Below are 18501 nucleotides of genomic sequence, written 5' to 3'. Positions count from 1 at the left end.
TACCTCAGTGACAGCTATTGTGACACATTCAGGGGCCTCTGCATTTTAAAGATTTTTGGATGCCGGCCTTGTTTTCTCACCACCTGCTCATTCCTCAACTCATAATTAAGCATATTAAATAGTTCTTATTACTCAATGTAATCTTTTTAGATTTATTGTGTGAAGATAGGCATAATATGTGACTTAAAATACCAGAGACTGGGTTCGAATCTGACCTGTGGCCCTTTGCTGCATGTCATCCCCCTCTCTCTCCCCCTTCATATCTATCTCTGTCACTATCAATAAAGGCCAAAAAGCCCCAAAAATAATCTTAAAAATAAATAAATAAATAATAATAATAATAATCTTTTTAAAAAAATACCAGGGGCAAGGCATTTGGGTGAGTGCAAACTGATGTTAAACCGTAACCTGACAGAGGGCAGCAAAGATCCACGCGCCTGCACCGTTTGCCAGATGAACACATCTTTACATTAGCTAAAATGTAGGTACGTTCTTCTAGTTTAGTTATAGAAGGAGCTGGTCCACAATACAAGTTCAGTTTAGATCCATAATGCAAGTTTATTTATCTTGTGTTTGAGGAATACTGACAAAAATATCTAATTAACCTGCATATTGACCATATGGTCCTTAAAAGCATGTTGGACATATTTAAAAAAAAAAGGTCACATTACCATATTCACAATGCTGATAAAGACAAAAGTTAACATTGCAAAATAGGACTGTGTTGTTGTTAGTCATACTGATTTATTGTCATTTACAAAGATACAAAAGCTAGAACTGTTGACTTAATTGTTTGTTAATCTTAGCTAAAATCTTTCCCATGATGCAGCTGTTATTTGTGTATATTAATAACTCAGTACCTCTGGATACTCTTGATGTCACTCCAATCTTTTGATGCAAAAAAACTTGGCTGAAAATGAAGAAGCAGGGAGCATGCAAGTGTGTGTGCATGTCATCATCAAGTTTAAATATATATATTCTCATGTGAGTCACTCTCAGTTGTGAGCCAGAAAATAAATATGACACACGCTGAGGTGTTTCCTGGATCTCAAAGTGTTATATGATTCTGCCGGGTGAGTCATTATGTCGTCGACGAAGGAAAAGCAGCATCAGTCTCCTTGTCCTCCCACTCTGTCTCTGGGAATGATGCGAAGCTCTGAGCCGTGTTTGAGAAACACGTTCCCTGCAAACACACAGGACAGAGCGCCACATTAATGATCGCAGTTTGTAATCTGTGCTCTTTAATAAGGGGTTTAACTGTCACTGATGCCGATGCACAGCAAACAACATGTCAACTCACCGGCTGGGAGAGAAAATTGGACTTTTCTACTTTTTACAAATGATGGTTTGTTGAAAAATAATGATGGAAAATACTGAAATCTATTTGACTTTGTTATGAAAACTGTATCTGATTAGCTTAAACCTTAATGTGAAGATAAAATATAATGAAGTCTTTAATTAAAATTCATAGAGTCATTCACAAAGTTGCACACAGACATTTGGATTAAATGTAAAAGCCTCGAAACATGGAGCGAAGCGAGCACACACACAGAGCAAGAACATTTGAATAACAAATAATACTGCATTATGGAAACACAGATAGTAATCTCATCATTAATTTGTTCATTCAACCAGTAATCATGCTGAGATCATACATGTATAACTCATTCTCATTATACCACAGGACATGTATGATATTGGCCTTATAAAGACGTGTGGAGAAAAGGAGATTGTAAAATGACATTGGCTCTATTTCCACCGTGTAAGTCAATCCTGTGAACAAGAGGCTATTTCTGGACAGCATGAATGTTACGCTGCTGCAAAGCTGTTGTGAATGTCCACCACTCTTTCCTTTCTTAGCAGAAAACACCCAGCGCTGCCTTTGGTCATAGCAGGCATTACCCTATCCAGCTCTATGCAGAAAAGTCAGCCATCCATTACCCGGCTACACAGTAAGTATATGAACCGTGGGGAAATACAGAGGAGGCTGACACAGAGAAAAAGTGATTCACGGGGGCTCGGCATTAACGTGGGAATCTAAAGTCAAGTGAATTTTGACTAAACAGCTCGGTGCATCGAGTTTGCCTCCAGTCACTTTTTAATTTAATTTAACATTAAATACTGCCTCCTGAGGCACTGTATCTATATTTCATGAATCAGTAAACACCATTCCCAACCAAGCAAGCTGCCTGCTCCAACATAGAGATGTCAGTTAAGCAGTGGGGGAAGTACATTTACTCAAGTATAGTACTTATGAACAATTTTGAGTTACAATTTTGAGATTTTCTGCTACTTTATACTTCGTTCTACTCCACTACATTTCAGGGAGAAATATTGTACTTTTTGCTCCATAACATTTATTAGATACTTTAGTTACTTTTCAGAGTGATATTTGACATAAAACTCATATGACAAGCTTATAATATACAATATATTGTTTAAGATTAAACCAGTGGTTTCCAACCTTTTTGGCTTGTGATCTCTTACAAGAAATCTGTCTGAATGACCCCTAGGTTGGGAACCACTGGACTAAACTGTATATAAATTAGTTGTTTAAGTTTAGATGCTGCTAACTAGGGCTGTCAAAGTTAACGTGATAATAACATGTTAACACAAATTTGTTTTAACGGCACTAATTTCTTTAAACGCATTAACGCAACTTTCGATTTTTAGGTCATAGTGGGCTCAGTTTTAAAACTAGAGTGAAGATACTGGTACCAGCTGTGATCAGCTGCTGCTGTCATCAGAAACGGACGTCGCTTCACATGACGCTTCAGAGGAAAGGACGTCTCATTTCTCTTAAAACATATTTCCTCGTTTCCTCTCTCCTCGCATGGTTTCCTTGGGTGCATCCCAAAGCTCTTAATTGCATCCACGTTTCCCTCACTTGCGTCTTTTCCATGCGTTTTAGTCCCTCCCACCAGGGAAGCATGGAGAGACGCAAGGAAACCATGTGAGGACAGAGGAAACGAGGAACAGGACGCTGACTTTCGTTGACTTAACGGCCACAGGTGTCGCCGTTAACAAGCAATTTCTGATTCTTACATAGAGTCCCTTTAAGTAAGATTTTAAATGCAGGACTTCTACTTGTAATAGAGTATGTTTACATTGTTGTATTGGTACTTTTACTTGACTAAAGGATATGAATACTTCCTCCACTGCTGCAGTTAAATTGGGATTATTTCAGTAACTCAAGCTTGTTTAACACTCTAATAAATGTGGCTAGATGTTTTGGCACGCCTTATGGTGTGATATTACATTACCTTTGGCTTAGCGACAGATTGGGTACTTCCTTCCCAGGGCATAGTGTCGGATTCCCCTGCCCTTCTAAAAAAAAGTTGACCAAGCTGGTAAAGGTGTTTTTGTTTTTTTCTTTAGAATATTTCTTCTCTATTTATCGTACATTTATCTCCTTTACAATCTGAATCAATGATCCCTATTTTATTAGCTGCTGATCCCAGAATGATTTGTTACATTAACTCAAGTCATGTTTCTCATATTAAGCCTTACATTTCTTTGCCTTCTTCGTGGAACCACCCACATAAGTCACTGCCGCTGGGAGCTTTATCAAATTAATCTTTTAGGCTATTAACACAAGGCCACCAGCATTGCCAAAGTGCTTTATGAGACAGGCTTTATTCAAGTTCCGCTTTGATGGAAGCACATTGACAAGTGGCATAAAAGAAAGCCCCGAGGTTGATTATGCTTCCAAGCTCCTTAATATATTTGAATGGAAAGAAAAACAAAATTTTTACACCATCTAGGGTAGCTTTTGTGGAAAAATAAAAAACAAACAAAATGTTGTTGTTTTTTCGTTGTAAAAAAAGAGTCAACAACTCACCTGCAGTCTGGGCAGGGTTGATTCCTATTCCATCTGCAAGGCAATCATGAAAGAAAAAAACAAACCCAAAAGATTGTCAGGGAAATGACATGAGCACAGAAATGGAAAATATCAACAGTTTTATCCATAATGATGTTACACTGGGCAAAAAAAATAATAAATAAAAATGAGAGCGTGCCTCAGCAGCAAGCAATTCCATCTGGAATGATAACAGACCAGCCATTAATTCTGCACTGATAAAACTAAAATTCATACTGTATTTGACATGACAGCCATGTCTCAGCCAATTTAACACAAATCTCATCTCAGACTTATTTGCTAACAGTCATCTGTCCAATTATGCCTACATCCGCCTGAAAATGTCATATCTCTATGAGAGAAAAACACCAGGCACACATTCTATAAACTTTCTAAATTGCCTAACACTGTCGGTACAGAGCAGAGGTAAACAAAAATATAATCTAGTTTTTATGTGGCCCCGCATGGTTTAATTGTTTGGAAACAATGAATGAGCGGACGATTTTCCTTCCAACAGCCAGAAAGACCATTTACTGTGATTTGTTCTGGTGATTACTGAAACGGTGGTTACAAGTGTTCTGTAGGAGGAGGAATTCAGCTGAATAGTTTTACTTTTTACTGTGCTCACGTTATTATAGACATGAATCTGTTGGGTAGTTCCAGAGTTCAAATCCAGTTTAATTTTAGCCTCAGTACTTCATGTTGTAAGTGAAGTAATCGACTCAAATAAGAAATCACTTTTCAACTGTATTCTGAAGTAATACCAGCAGCAGTATATCAAGTAAGATATTTTTGAATTCTACATCGATAATAACCATTTCTGCTGGGCTCTAATTAGCTAGCTTTATCTCTAATGTGAAGTGTCAATAAAATGTAGTGTCAATTACAGGCTAATGTGTGTTAGTGGCGTCTGGGGGGTTAACATCTTGCAGTTCCTGCTGGTAGCCGACACAGATCAATAAAGGTCATGGATTACTTAATGCCTCTAAACAGAATTAAGAGCAGAAACAGAGTACTGCTTGTACTCTGTGGATTGATGGTCCAAATAACTGCACCCTCTGGGAGTACTTTAAAGTGAAAAAAAACACAGCAATTTCCTCCTTTGAAACCTCACGACCTGAACTCAAAGAACATCAATACATTCGCCATGCAACCCACATGATGCTTGTGTAATGTTACGGATCATACCTCCAATCCTCTCTTTGTATTAAAGGAACCTTATGTCTAATAATGTACACCAGCAGGAAAGACAAGATTTTGCTACTGAGCTGTAAAACTGAAATGTTGATGGGAATTTTAGGGCACATTTTAAATAAACCTAAAAAAAAGGTGAGGCAACAATTAACTTCATTCATTTTACCTAAAGAGGACGGAACCTCTCAAAATTTAAAATGAATAAATAAATAAATGACTCAATAAATAAATAAATATTCCATTAAATGTACCAAAAATAAGATTAAAAATAAATGTAGGTATTAATTAGTTGATAAAATGTGACATAAATTAATATTTCTGTTTTAATTTGCTTCTTTATTTATTTACCTTTGTATTAATTCCCTCTCTATCTATCTACTCTTCTATTTAATTTCCCTTTTATTTATTTATTTTTTATTAACTTTTAAATTTATTTATTTATTCTGCGTTTATTTTTAAATTTATGCATTCAATATAATTGTACGTATGTATTTATTTTAGGGCCGTCAGTCAATTCAAATATTTAATCGCGATTAATCGCACATTTTTTATCTGTTCAAAATTTACCTTAAGGGAGATTTGCCAAGTATTTAATACTCTTATCAACATTGGAGTGGGCAAATATGTATATATGTATATGTTTATTATCGGAAATCAATTAACAACACAAAACAATGACAAATATTGTCCAGAAACCCTCACAGGTACTGCATTTAGCATAAAAATATGCTCAAATCATAACATGGCAAACTCAAGCCCAACAGGCAACAACAGCTGTCAGTGTGTCAGTGTGCTGACTTGACTATGACTTGCCCCAAACTGCATGTGATTATCATAAAGTGGGCATATCTGTAAAGGGGAGACTCGTGGGTACCCATAGAACCCATTTTCATTCACATATCTTGAGATCAGAGGTCAAGGGACACCTTTGAAAATGACCATGCCAGTATTTCCTCAGTAAAATTTAGCACAAGTTTGGAGCGTTATTTAGCCTCCTTCGGGACAAGCTAGTATGACATGATTGGTACCAATGGATTCCTTAGATTTTTTAGTTTCATATGATGCCAGTATCTTCCCTCTAGCTTAAAACTGAGCCCGGTACAACAAATTAGTGTTATCAACGCGTTGACAGCCCTAATTTATTTATGTATTTATTTATTTCTGCATGATTTTCTCTTTGCATCACCCCCCCCCCCCTATTTATTTTCCCAAACTCATTTATTTCTTATATATTTGTTTATGCATTTCTGCCTCATTATGCAAATGAGGGGGCTGTCATTCAAAGGGAGTAATGTGGTCAGAGTGCACAGATCAACTATATGCGAGCTAGCTAACGCTGTCTGCTTGCTTAGTAACGATGTGTTTCAGACATGCTGTGAATGTTAAGAAAATGCAGCTGTAATACAGTACAAACATGCGAAAAGGAAGATGAATATATTCTCACTGATCATTGTAATATATCGTTATCTGATTTGACAGCATTTCATTCAGCCACATCACACTGCATTTCAAAGACTGATTTTGTTCGAGCTCCCTAAAATCCTCACAGCTTGTTGTTGGAGTTTTGAAACAGTTTTGAACATCTCCGTCAAAGCACATGGTTTCTAAAGAATGACACACACTAAGATAGTCCTTAATAACTGTCAAGCTGGTAAACATGCCACTTTTGCACTCGGAGTAGCTGAAGAGACAAAAGTTGACAGACTTTTTGCCCAAACTCACCATTTGTTATGATTGCACTGGTTGCTGATGGCACTTTGAACTGCAAAAGAAAATGAAGTGAAATTAGTGAAATTGACATTTTTCAGAAATTTCAGCAGCATTAAAATATTTTTGGTTGCATAATCAGGGACATGTTGCAACCCAATTCCACTTGGCCTGAAGACATGATGTGAATAAATCATCAAAAAGGAAAGCTTCATCCACTGAGTCAGCTCGGTGCACTGAGATTCACTGACTCTGTCGGGTGACAACTTCAAAATAAGAGCTGCTAAAGATGTCTTCAGATACAAACTTGGTGAAGCAAGCAGAAAGAAAATGCTGTGTGGTGTTTTTATTTTCAGTCTTTTGTCTGCCAACTTTCACGCTTGACACATGTGTGTTTGCGTTTTCACACAAATTCATGCCCGCACACACACACACACACACACACACTCATACAAACAGTTAGCAGAGAGCCTGAGGGAAAGATAGCCACGCTTGAATTTCTGGAAGAAAATCACTCAGCATGGTCACAATACATGTCCTACTTCAGTGTTCGACAGAGGAGGATGTGGGCTGGGGAGATTTGCAGGGAAAGGATAGAGAGGGCAGTCTGTCACCGGGGAGATAAGGTTAGCTAAGTGCTGCTCACCAAACTACTGCCAGGTAGCACAAGCAGAACGTATGAAATACAGTTCAGATCAGAAAGGAATGGGTGTTGAGCTTTGTTTCGTGTTGGCGTAAAAATGATGGATAAAATATAGTCTCAATCAATAATTATTAAACAACATAATTTACATTTTCAGTTATGTCTTTCAGGAAAGCAAAGCTTAAAATACAGCCCTGCTAACTACAGATAAAAACTACAGTACTCCCAGATTGATTCTGTTTAAAACAGTCTGCTTTGTAATAGAGGCAAATGTTCAAATTGTAAAAGCTGCATGTCAGCAGCAGCTTCAGTCCTCCGTCAGCTTGCCTTCAGCCGCAGTGCTGCTGTGTGTTTATGTGAGCGTGAAATGGGAGGAAATAGCCTAAAAAGAGGCTTTGGGTCATAGTTAAACTGTCGGTGACACATGAGGAATTACATGGCCTGTGTAGACAGCTTTATTGATTTATAATAAGCATCAGGCAGCTGGAACGTACCATTTTAACTTAGTAAAGGTCATGTGTAATTGCTGACACCAGATTTGCCTAATTAGTAAACTTTGTAGGCCATATAGAGATTAAAGAGCGGCCGATACTAGTTTTTGAGGCCAATACCGATATATATAAAAAACTAAAACAAAAAACAAACAGATAATGATTTATCTCCTGATATTCTTTTCTCAGTATAAATAGAGAAATAAACAAACTTTATTGCCCTTGAGTTTATGCATATACTGTATGTGCATGCACATGCAAGTACAATATGTACATCTTTATAGCTCCTGCAGGAGGAATTACTTCCATCTTTAGACGTTGTCCACTAGTACATACAGTATGTATTTTTTCTTCTGTTATTTTTTTTATCCATATCTGCAATTTAATTTTTCCTGCCTTTTTCTTCTAAGATTTCACCTTTTAAATGTGCTAAATACGGGATTGAGAGCATTGCTATTGCCTCGCAACTTACAGCTAGCGGTGCTAAAGGCACTAAACAGTGCAAACAACGGCGAAATCGATGACAGAGCCAACAGTGTTTATCTGAGGGGGAACCGGAGGGTGGGCGATGCGCTTCTGCGACGATGCTGTCGGTCGGGACGCCGTTATCAGCTGTAACCATCGTATGAGCGCGGTGCAGAGCGGGGGCCATCAGCCAGCCAGTGGGGCAAGCTCACATGCACGAGCATGCACTAAAAGCACATGCAACTGGCCTGGCTATGTCAACAAAGTGCAGAGAAACTCAGATTACAACACAAACAGATCTGCATCGAATAATAAATAAAGAAGTGCTCTCGGGGGACAAACTGTGTGTGCAGTGCAGTTCCACATGAAGACGATATCAAAGACCATCATTAGTTTTCTTCTATGTCCAGTTTACGTCTCACTCCTTGTTGGTGTCTACATATTTATAGTATAGCAGAAACAGTACGCTCACCTCCTCAGCTGCAAACTTCAAAACTGCTGTGAATGGTGTGCTGTCTGGGACACTTAGTCTGTAACAAAAGAATGCATTAAACAGGATTTTTAAAAACACCATAAAATCCAGCATTTACTCTATCCATTTTTTAAAGCTTGAATGCCACCTGATTAAATATCATCTCTCAACTTCAATCGACAAGCACCCCGGACTGCTTTAGTGTTGTAGAGCGAGTCACTTACACCTTAACTGCCACAGAAGTTCAATTTTGTAGCTGTAGCTGACCATTTATTTGGACTTCCACAGAGAAGAGGAGAACAAAAGGAACATTTCCTAACAGGGCTCAATTGAGTGTAACATTAACTTCTGTCAGAGGATATAAGACCATTTATGGCACAAATAGTTGAACACTTTCAGTTGGATGCTTCTGCAGTAGCCGAGAGAGGAGCAAAGCACTGCAGCATCAGCATTATGAGTGAGAGTGAAAGCCTGTCACGTTATAAAAACAACCATGTTGCCTTAACTGAGAGTGAGTGGTAACTTGTTTGAAGGTGTCTGGTGATTATAAAAATAAGCTGAATGGACTAAATGTGTGCTCAAGTTCAGTCCCCTGTCAGAATTAATATGACGCCTCATTTACTATCATTATTATTCCTCTATTCATGCTAAGACTTTAAACAGCTGCAGCAAGACCTGTCTGACCTCATTAGGGACTTGACTCCCTGTCAACACTTTAAGGCTACTTATTTGCAAGTTCTCAAGTCTGATAATTCAATGTGAAGCTCTGTTGGGAAATTTGACCATGCATTATGCTGCAAAAAAATGGGTGTGGGGGAAAAGAAACGCTCAAAAGTTCAGTTCTGCCTGATTTTCATCTCTCTCTCTCGAAAAAGATTTTCTAAAGCCTGAAAACGGAGCCATGAGGAGGTGCAGAAGTCTTTTTAGAATTACAATATACTGAAAGGTTATTATTGAATTTTTGCCCAATGATGCCAAAAACATTTAGCCTACTGCAGGTTTAATAGGAGCTCCACTTCCTAGACACTAACTGGCAGTAAATTGTAGTGAATCTAATACTTGAGTACTTATTTTTATGCACTAAAAAAGTAAAAAGTACTTAATCTCGAATGACAGGAATAAAATTAAAGCAACCAAAAATGTAATTGCATTTTAAAGTAACTGCATAAAACCCCCATCCTTTCAAAAATATGTTTGACATGTGAAGAGTTTGACTCGAAAAGGCAGTTTTCAAATTAATCTGCTGAATGGGGAACACTTTTCTGTGCTCACCTTAAATCTGAATTTACAATGTGTTTACGCCAAAATACAATTTTGTGACCTCACAAATAGTTTGGAAACATTAAACAAGTGTGATGTGGAAACCTGACCACATACACTGAGTAGTGACTTTACATTGAAGTAGTAGACAGTTTGTGTCCAGCAGTTCCATTTTTAAATGAACAATATTTACGTATTCATAGATTCTGGATTTGTCAAAGAGTCAATTTTATTGCTGTGTGTTTCTACCACCAGTCTGATGCTGGAAAATGAATGTCACAGCCATAACTTGTTACTTTCACCAGTGTAAATGTACTGCTCACAGTAGTCTGTCTAGGACTGTAACTTCCCAAGGTCCGCTGTACCATGCAAGTGATTATTTGTGTTGCTGCTCTTCCTGCCCATCATGTCTGTTCTGTTTAATCACAGGACTCAAAGTTGTCACAGAAAAACGAGCTCAGTGACCTGTGACATTATTTTGATTGTAGGTTACGCAGTCAGGCCCATTTCATTCATAATACAACTCACAAAATGCTGTAATGCTAGCCATACTAAACTGAGAAAAAAAAGTTCGGAAACTTGTGTTTGGTCGATTATTCTCTGTTGTTACAATGCTAATTGGCATTGTATTTTACATCGTTGGAAAGCCTGCTTATTTACCTTCACAATGATGTCCAACTTGTAAGGATCATGCATTTGTGGGATGAGCAGCACAGCTGATTATGTGGGTAGTGCCCAAGAAAAATTTGCCAAAATGCTCTGCCAGTGGTAAACAGTGTATTCTCATAAGGCTGCCAGGAAGCCTGCAATGACTGCCCTTCACCGTCAGGCCCGTTTGCACTGTTGTCGACAACACAGACAATGGAACCTGAACATGTGGGGGAATGTCATGTTCAGTGATGAGTCCAGGTTCTGTCTGCGAAAGTCGGATGGCAGGGTCAAAGTATGGAGACGACGCGGAGAACGCTATGCTGATTGTTGCACCTATGGAGTAACAGCTTTTGGTGGGGGCAGTGTCATGGTGTGGGGCGGCATCTCCCTCACTGGCAAAACAAGGCTTATCATTATTGAAGGCCATCTCAATGCAGTGAGATATCGGGATGAGATTCTGCAGCCAGTGACGATCCCATATCTCCACAATCTGGCACCTAACTTCATCCTCCAAGATGACAACGCTCACCCCCACAGAGCCAGGGTTATCACAGACTACCTCCACAATGTGGGAGTAGAGAGAATGGAACGGCCAAGAGTCCAGACCTCAACCCAATTCAACACTTGTGGGATCAGCTTGGGCGTGCTGTACGTGTTAGAATGACCAACACAACCACGCTGGCTGACCTGCAACGAATCCTGGTTGAGGAATGGAACGCCATCCCACAGCAACGTGTGACCAGGTTTGTGACCAGCATGAGGAGGAGGTGCCATGCTGGTGCGGCTGCGTATGGATCTTCCACCCGCTACTGATGCTCCTGACGGTATATTAAATGAATAAAGTGTAAAATAGCCAATATGTCCTGTTTGTTCCTTGTTACTGATAGAGTTCAATCATCCAATCCACCAAACAACTCAAAACAAGAGTCAACACCAACAGGAGAATACACTGTTTACCATTGGCAGAGCATTTTGGTAATTTTTTCTTGGGCTCTACCCACATAATCAGCTGTGCTGCTCATCCCACAAATGCATGATCCTTACAAGTTGGACATCATTGTGAAGGTAAATAAACAGGCTTTCTAACGATGTAAAATACAATGACCATTAGCATTGTAACAACAGAGAAATAATCCACCAAACACAAGTTTCCGAACTTTTCCCCCCCCAGTTTATATATATAATGTCTAAAAGGGAAGTGAACGGAGCTGCTGGCTGGTGTAACCTTTTATTCAGTCCCATCATGTGAATCACAGCTTTACACTAACAGATGTTGTCTCACTCACCACGTTTCTCTCGTGGCTCTTTCTAGCTTTCTATCTTTTTAGTAGGTTTCCACAACAGCATCAACTACTGACATCAGTGGTAGCGGTATGATAAAATGTTAAATATATGTTTAAAAACACTGAAATGCAGCCGAGTGTAAGGTGAAAGCTGTGACTGCTGAGCTGTCACTGTACTCACACTTTGTATGGAAGCCGGGGGTCCGACGTCAGGGTGATTTTAAACGTTACTTTAGACCTAATGTAGAGGACGAAAACAGCGTTATTAGCACCGACATGTTGTCTAATGAATATGACATGTATTCAGGGATGAAATACACAAGAAAGGGTAAAAAAAACTCACATCTTTTAGGAGAGGCGACTCCGTCTAGCAATCTGTTTATACACACACCCGGAAGACCGAAGGACCCTTACATACACGTCATCTATTTGGTTCTACTTTTAACACATTTCTGTGTTTGTTTAGTCTTTTCGGGAGTATCTCAGTATGATTTTCAAAACGAGAAACATTTTCAATAAAATCCGTGTGTTATTATAAAAAATTGAAGGTATTATTTGTGCTATTTTCAGTCAGGCATTTATACCAAACACCTAACGTTTACCGTAAATGACAACAAAAAGGCGCACACATCCAGGAGGCGCACTGACAGTTCCTTGGGAGCGTGTTCTAATGGAGATGGATACATGGCACCTCTCTCAGGTAAACCTAAAGTGACACTTTTTTATCTTTTCCTAAATGAAGAGATGCTTAAATATTTTACACGGTGTGCATTCCTACAAACTGCATGTACTGCCTGTACACTGACGTGTGAAAATCTGCTTGCAGAGATTTGAAACTTAATGGAGACAGGCCAACTACACAAGGATTTGCAGGCCTGCAGGGCAATCTTGTATCAGGAGAAACTTCAAAGATTTAGTCCAAAGTATAGTGGAGCACACGGATTTAAGGCAACAAACTTTATTAGAGGACTAGTGCGTCTTCATCAGAGTCAAACAGTACAGAGACTCACAATCTCTTAAAGGGGACATATTATAAAAAAGTGAGATTTTCATGTTTTTTTTTATTATAAAGCAGGCTTAAGTCCTATATAAATACTGTGAAAGTATCGATACACTCAATCCACAGGGAAATACACACAGCCCGTATTCAGAAACTGTATTTGAAACAACCTGTCAGGATTTATGTCCATTTGTGATGTCACAAATATACAATATTTAGACCCTTTACGCAGTTTTAAACGTAAACATTCTAAATGTGTCCCAGTTTATTACTGGTTGCAGTGTATGTGAATGTCATCAACTGACAGGAAGTACACATGGACCCAAGCTGTTGCCTAACAACGCAATCCTGTTGCAATTCTGTTGCAATTCTGTTGCAATTCCGTCAAAATGCGCTAAAACGGAGCGTTTAAGACAGAGGGTAAATCAGGCATATTCAGGCCAACAGTATGAGGAAAATAACGTTGTTTTTTTTAACATTACAGCATGTAAACATGTTCTAGTAGAAACACAAAATACAAGTATGAACCTGAAAATGAGCATAATATGGGACCTTTAAATAACCTCCCCTAACTGGGAACTAATTCAGCACAGGCTGGAAAAATAGGGAGGAGACAATACACTGCATGTAGGCAGGGTTCACAGTTATGCGAAAGTTCAGAGAAAATGAAAAGTAAATATATAATAAGCTATTTATGACATTACATCAGTAACCACGTCCATTCAAATGTATCAACAAATATTAGTAAGAATAATCAAGATTTAATAAGATTCAATGATTTATTACCATGTCATGAAACTGATTGAATTTTTCTTGGTCTGTGGGTAGCTAAAAAAATACAACAAATACACATCAACAATACAATACAAATGCACATCAGCATAGACATATCAAACATACTCTAGGAAGATAAATAAAATAAACATGAAAGCATAAACATGACAATATTGTTACAGAGTAAATTAAAACACAAGAGTAGTATAGGACTGGTTCGTTTGCGCGTGCATGTGAAATGCGCGTGCACGTGAGCATGCGCGCGCGCGCGTGTGTGTGTGTGTGTGGGGATACAGGTGAACCCTTGGTGACCCTGGTGTCCTTTTTGTAACCCTAGGGCTGATGTTAATTATTGGTAGTTGTCCAAAGGTGTCTGCTGTAAGGTGTTATCAGTTGCTCCACAACAAAAAAAGAAAGACCCCATCCTGTGGATCCTGATGCAGATAAAAAATACAGTTGTATCCCAATATGTGTCTTTTATTACAGTATCATTAAAAGTTCAAACAAACCCCTGGTCCCTGTGACCAAATGTTTTTGCTTTTTGGTGTTTCCACAGAAGACCCATACTGTTGATCCTGAGTCAGATAAAAAAAAAAGTAGGTTGTATCCAAGATGTTATCAGTTGCTCAGTAAACAAAAGAAGACCCCCTCCTGTTGATACTGGTTCAGTGAACAAAACACAGTTGTATCCCTATATGTGAACTCCGTTGTATCCAAGAGGTGTCTTTTTTATTACAGTATCATTAAAAGTTCAAACAAAGCCTAGTGTGCTGTGGTCAAAATGTTTATGGCTTTTGATGCTGTGGTGGTTGGTACTGTTTGCAGGCTATAGCAGCATGGATCCTGTAACCATATGTTTGTTTGTGAGAGGGTGTATGGATTAGCGTTGTTCGTAGTCGATATTAACATGTATCCAGGACAAATGGTGTGAGAAGGGAAGTATGTCATCTCCTTCATGTCATCTCCTAAAATTCTTTATGAGATGTATCTGTGAGAGGGGGTGGGGTATGGGGTGGTATTGTTTGTAATAGATATCAGCATGTATCCAGGGACAAATGGGGTGGATGTGAGCGGGATGGGGGTCATCTCTTGTATGCCATCTCCTAAAATTCTTTAGGAGATGTATCTGTGCTGTAATGATTTGTTAACATTTTAAATTGGTAGATGTGTGTTAGTACACCACTAATTTTGCTTGTAGTCATCTCCCAAAAAAAAAAAAAGCGGTGCAATGTCGGTAGAGTTACAATATAGTGGGTTTTAAAAAAAAAAAAAAAAAAATGTATGTAGTGCGAATGGGGCAACCTCAAGGCCTGTCAACCATGCGTATTCATGAGATGTCACTAGCTCCATCTTTTACCTACACTTTGTGTATATAGTCAGCATTCAGCTGAGGTCGTGTTTACCAAACTTCACAACTTTTGAAGAGGACGCTTTTCCTAACGCCACTCTTGCATTTTGCACATTAGGTACAGTGTTCTTTTCTTTGGATGCTTCATTTTTGGCGTCTGTGAACATAGAGCTGATGTGACTTGCCAAAAAGCCCCAGTTTTGTCTCATCTGTCCAAAAGACATTCTCCAAGAAGCTTTGTGGCTTGTCAATATGCATTTTGGCATATTCCAGTCTCACTTTTTTATGATTTGGTGTCCTCCGGGGTTGTCTGCCATTAAGTCCACTTTGGCTCAAACAGGAGAAAATGGCTCATGGACTACTACTAAAACACTATGAATACTATAGAACTAACTAGCATTGTTAGAAAAATAATTATTAATGGGACAAATTTCTTGGGTATTTTAGCGTGCGATCAACTGCCTAAACACATCAGGCTGCTTGGAGATGGTCTTATAGCTTTTACCTTTAACATGCTTGTCTATAATTTTCTTTCTAATCTCCTGAGACAACTCTCTCCTTAGCTTTCTGTGGTCCATGTTCAGTGTGGTACACACCATGATACCAATGTTTAATGTGTCCCTATGGTCAAATTATTTTCAATCTTTTCTAGGGGTACCATCATTTTTGTCCAGGCCAGCTTCATTAGTTTGTTTTTTTAAATGATTCTGAACCAAAATTCAAAAACATTAGCTGATTTTCATTAGTTCATTTTCAATACATTTTTATTTATTATTACTTTTTTGTCAGTTTCAAGTTATTTCAGTGACCATTGTTTTTTTTTATTCTTTCTTTAACGGAAGGGTACCAACAATTTTGACTATGTGTGTAGATACACACACACACACACACACACACACACACACACACATACAGTATATACATATGTCTATATCCACACCCGCTTACATATAGATATCCACTTAGACACAGCCAATGTTTAATGTGCCCCTATGGTCAAATTATTTTCAATCTTTTCTAGGGGTACCATCATTTTGTCCAGGCCAGCTTCATTAGTTTGTTTTTTTTAAATGATTCTGAACCAAAATTCAAAAACATTAGCTGATTTTCATTAGTTCATTTTCAATACATTTTTATTTATTATTACTTTTTTTGTCAGTTTCAAGTTATTTCAGTGACCATTGTTTTTTTTTATTCTTTCTTTAACGGAAGGGTACCAACAATTTTGACTATGTGTGTAGATACACACACACACACACATACAGTATATACATATGTCTATATCCACACCCGCTTACATATAGATATCCACTTAGACACATTCGCTTACACAGTTATCTATTCTATTTTACAGACAAAAAAAAAAAAAAAAGGACATATTTACATCCCTTTAGTTGACCTTTTTGTCGACATTACTTATTAATTAATTTTGTTTAACTCCAATCCTCACCCTGACTCAAAGTAGCCCACCCATGATCAAAAATGATATTCTGTTCTTTTATTTCTATTAACATCCCTCTCAAGAACCCACTGATGTTTCAAAAACATTTTGAAATGTTCAGTGTTTAACTGTTGTCTTTTTATAGCTTTAAATATAAATGCTTTCCCCATCGTAATGATGATGTTGTTCAGGTCTTTTCCTTTTTTTTTTTCATCACCCCTTAAATCACCAAACATTATAGATAAAGGACAACTATAGAAATTTGATTTGTAGACTGAGATCCACTTTTTTCAACGTTAATCCAAAATAATGTAACTTCCTTACAATACCAAAAATAAATGAATGTCTGACTCCTCTTCCTCCTCACACAATCTACATATGTCACCTTGTTGGATGCCCCATTTTAATTTTTTTTAGCATTCTCTTAGTAGGCAAGAATTTGTAGATTAGTTTTAGTTGTAAAATTCTAATGGAGACATCAAAAGAAGTTGTGTAAATACATGCATATACTTTCCTCCATGGGATACATTTGTCTAACAAATACCCCCATTTTTGACTGGATAGCTACTGGTGTAGCAGAAATGTGTTTAAGTTGCATGTATAACTGATATATTTTCTTGTTTATTTTTGTCTTATTCATCCATGTTGTGTCCTTAATGTAGGGGTAACATGCCACTTGTTTTGTACATAATAATAGCCTCCTTTTCCAGATCTGAGGTATAGCTGCACAGAGTTGATTAAATGTAAAAAGGTCACAAACATTACCGTATACTATTTTAAATTCATCATAAGTCTTGATTTCGCCCCCACTATTCAAGAGGTCATTTATAAATAATATTCCTTTTTTCAAACATTGATTCAATAAAGATACGGTGATCATTAATCAAAATATTTCTATTATACCACAACACTTGGCTCTGGATTTCATAACTTCACACTGGTTGATGATATTGGTATTGAAACCAACTGACTATGACCTCGTCCAAAAAGCCGGATAAGTATGGAAATGACTTTCTCTTTAATATAGTGAACTGAAAAGCAGTTAACTGGAGGTAAGGATAGAGTTCTTTGTGGAACAGAGGATGAGCAGACCTCAATCATTTTGCTGAAAACCACTGCGGATTTAAGATACATTTTGGTATAAGGGATGCTTTTAGTGCAAAGTTGAGTGCCTTAAGGTTTAACAATTTAAGTCCACAGTGTTTGTAATCATTATACAGATAAGCTCTTTTAATTTTGTCAGGCTTCCAACCCCATATGAAATTGAACACATTTTGCTCATATTTTTTAAACAGCTCCTCTCCTGGGGTAGGTAATGACATGAGGATATAGATAAACTGAGGAATCACTAAGGAATTTATCACGGTTATTTTTTTTTCCATATAAAGTTAAGTTAGTCATTCCCCAAACTTTTTAATTTTCTGTCTACTGTATGTAGCTTTCTATCAAAGTTTTCCTTCGTGATAAGGTCCATGTCTTTAGGGATATGTATACCAATGACATCTATTGGGCCATCTGACCATTTTAGTGGGCAGATTACTATAGATATTAAAATTTGTACCTTTCAGAGATCCAATTCGCAGCACAGTACATTTATCATAGTTAGGTTTTAGTCAGGAAATTACTGAGAAGTTATTCAACTCTTTAACTAATGCAGTAAAGGATGCAACATTTGGTTGATTTTGAAAGTTTACATCGTCCGCATACATTGATATTTTTGATTCCAAACTATTTATTCTCAAACCTTCTATGTTGTTATTCATTCTTACTTTTTGTGCTAAGATTTCTATAGCTATAATAAATAGATACGCAGACAGTGGACATCCTTCTTTCAATCTTCTATATTGCTTAATTGTTTCAGAAAAAAAACATTGTTTATTATTTTACACTTTGGATTACTATACATTACTTTT

The 18501-nt window shown here is 37.7% G+C and overlaps 2 protein-coding genes across 5 annotated transcripts in view; one reads left to right on the top strand and one right to left on the bottom strand.

The window, feature by feature from the left end:
- Positions 1-533: 533 nt before the first annotated feature.
- On the bottom strand, positions 534-12509 carry ufm1 (ubiquitin-fold modifier 1). Its single transcript, XM_074611059.1, has 6 exons — positions 12369-12509; positions 12207-12263; positions 8832-8889; positions 6776-6815; positions 3842-3874; positions 534-1183 (listed from the first exon to the last, which is right to left on the bottom strand). Coding segments are annotated over exons 1-6 (264 nt in total). The 5' UTR covers positions 12371-12509; the 3' UTR covers positions 534-1109.
- A 106-nt stretch (positions 12510-12615) lies between these two features.
- Positions 12616-18501, top strand: part of LOC141752829 (short transient receptor potential channel 4-like) — a 99621-nt gene continuing 93735 nt past the window's right edge. For 2 of the 4 annotated variants that reach the window (XM_074611040.1, XM_074611038.1), the window contains exon 1: positions 12687-12725. The gene's annotated coding sequence lies outside the window, so the exon portion shown is untranslated. Of the gene's footprint in view, positions 12726-18501 lie in introns of all 4 variants that reach the window. The other 2 variants (XM_074611039.1, XM_074611041.1) reach the window with 2 other exon arrangements.

This window comes from Sebastes fasciatus, chromosome 16 (genome assembly GCF_043250625.1).
Source record: "Sebastes fasciatus isolate fSebFas1 chromosome 16, fSebFas1.pri, whole genome shotgun sequence".
Lineage (NCBI taxonomy): Eukaryota > Metazoa > Chordata > Actinopteri > Perciformes > Sebastidae > Sebastes > Sebastes fasciatus.
The sequence above is the reverse complement of the archived record's forward strand: the minus strand, read 5'-3'. Positions and strand labels throughout refer to the sequence as shown.

Bases quoted from the DNA above. Each gene is read 5' to 3' on its own strand.
- ufm1 (XM_074611059.1), bottom strand. The intron at 8,890-12,206 runs GTGAGTACAGTG...CTTTTGTTACAG, and splicing joins CCCCGGCTTCCATACAAAGT to ACTAAGTGTCCCAGACAGCA. The intron at 1,184-3,841 runs GTGAGTTGTTGA...GTGTGTTTGCAG, and splicing joins CAACCCTGCCCAGACTGCAG to GGAACGTGTTTCTCAAACAC.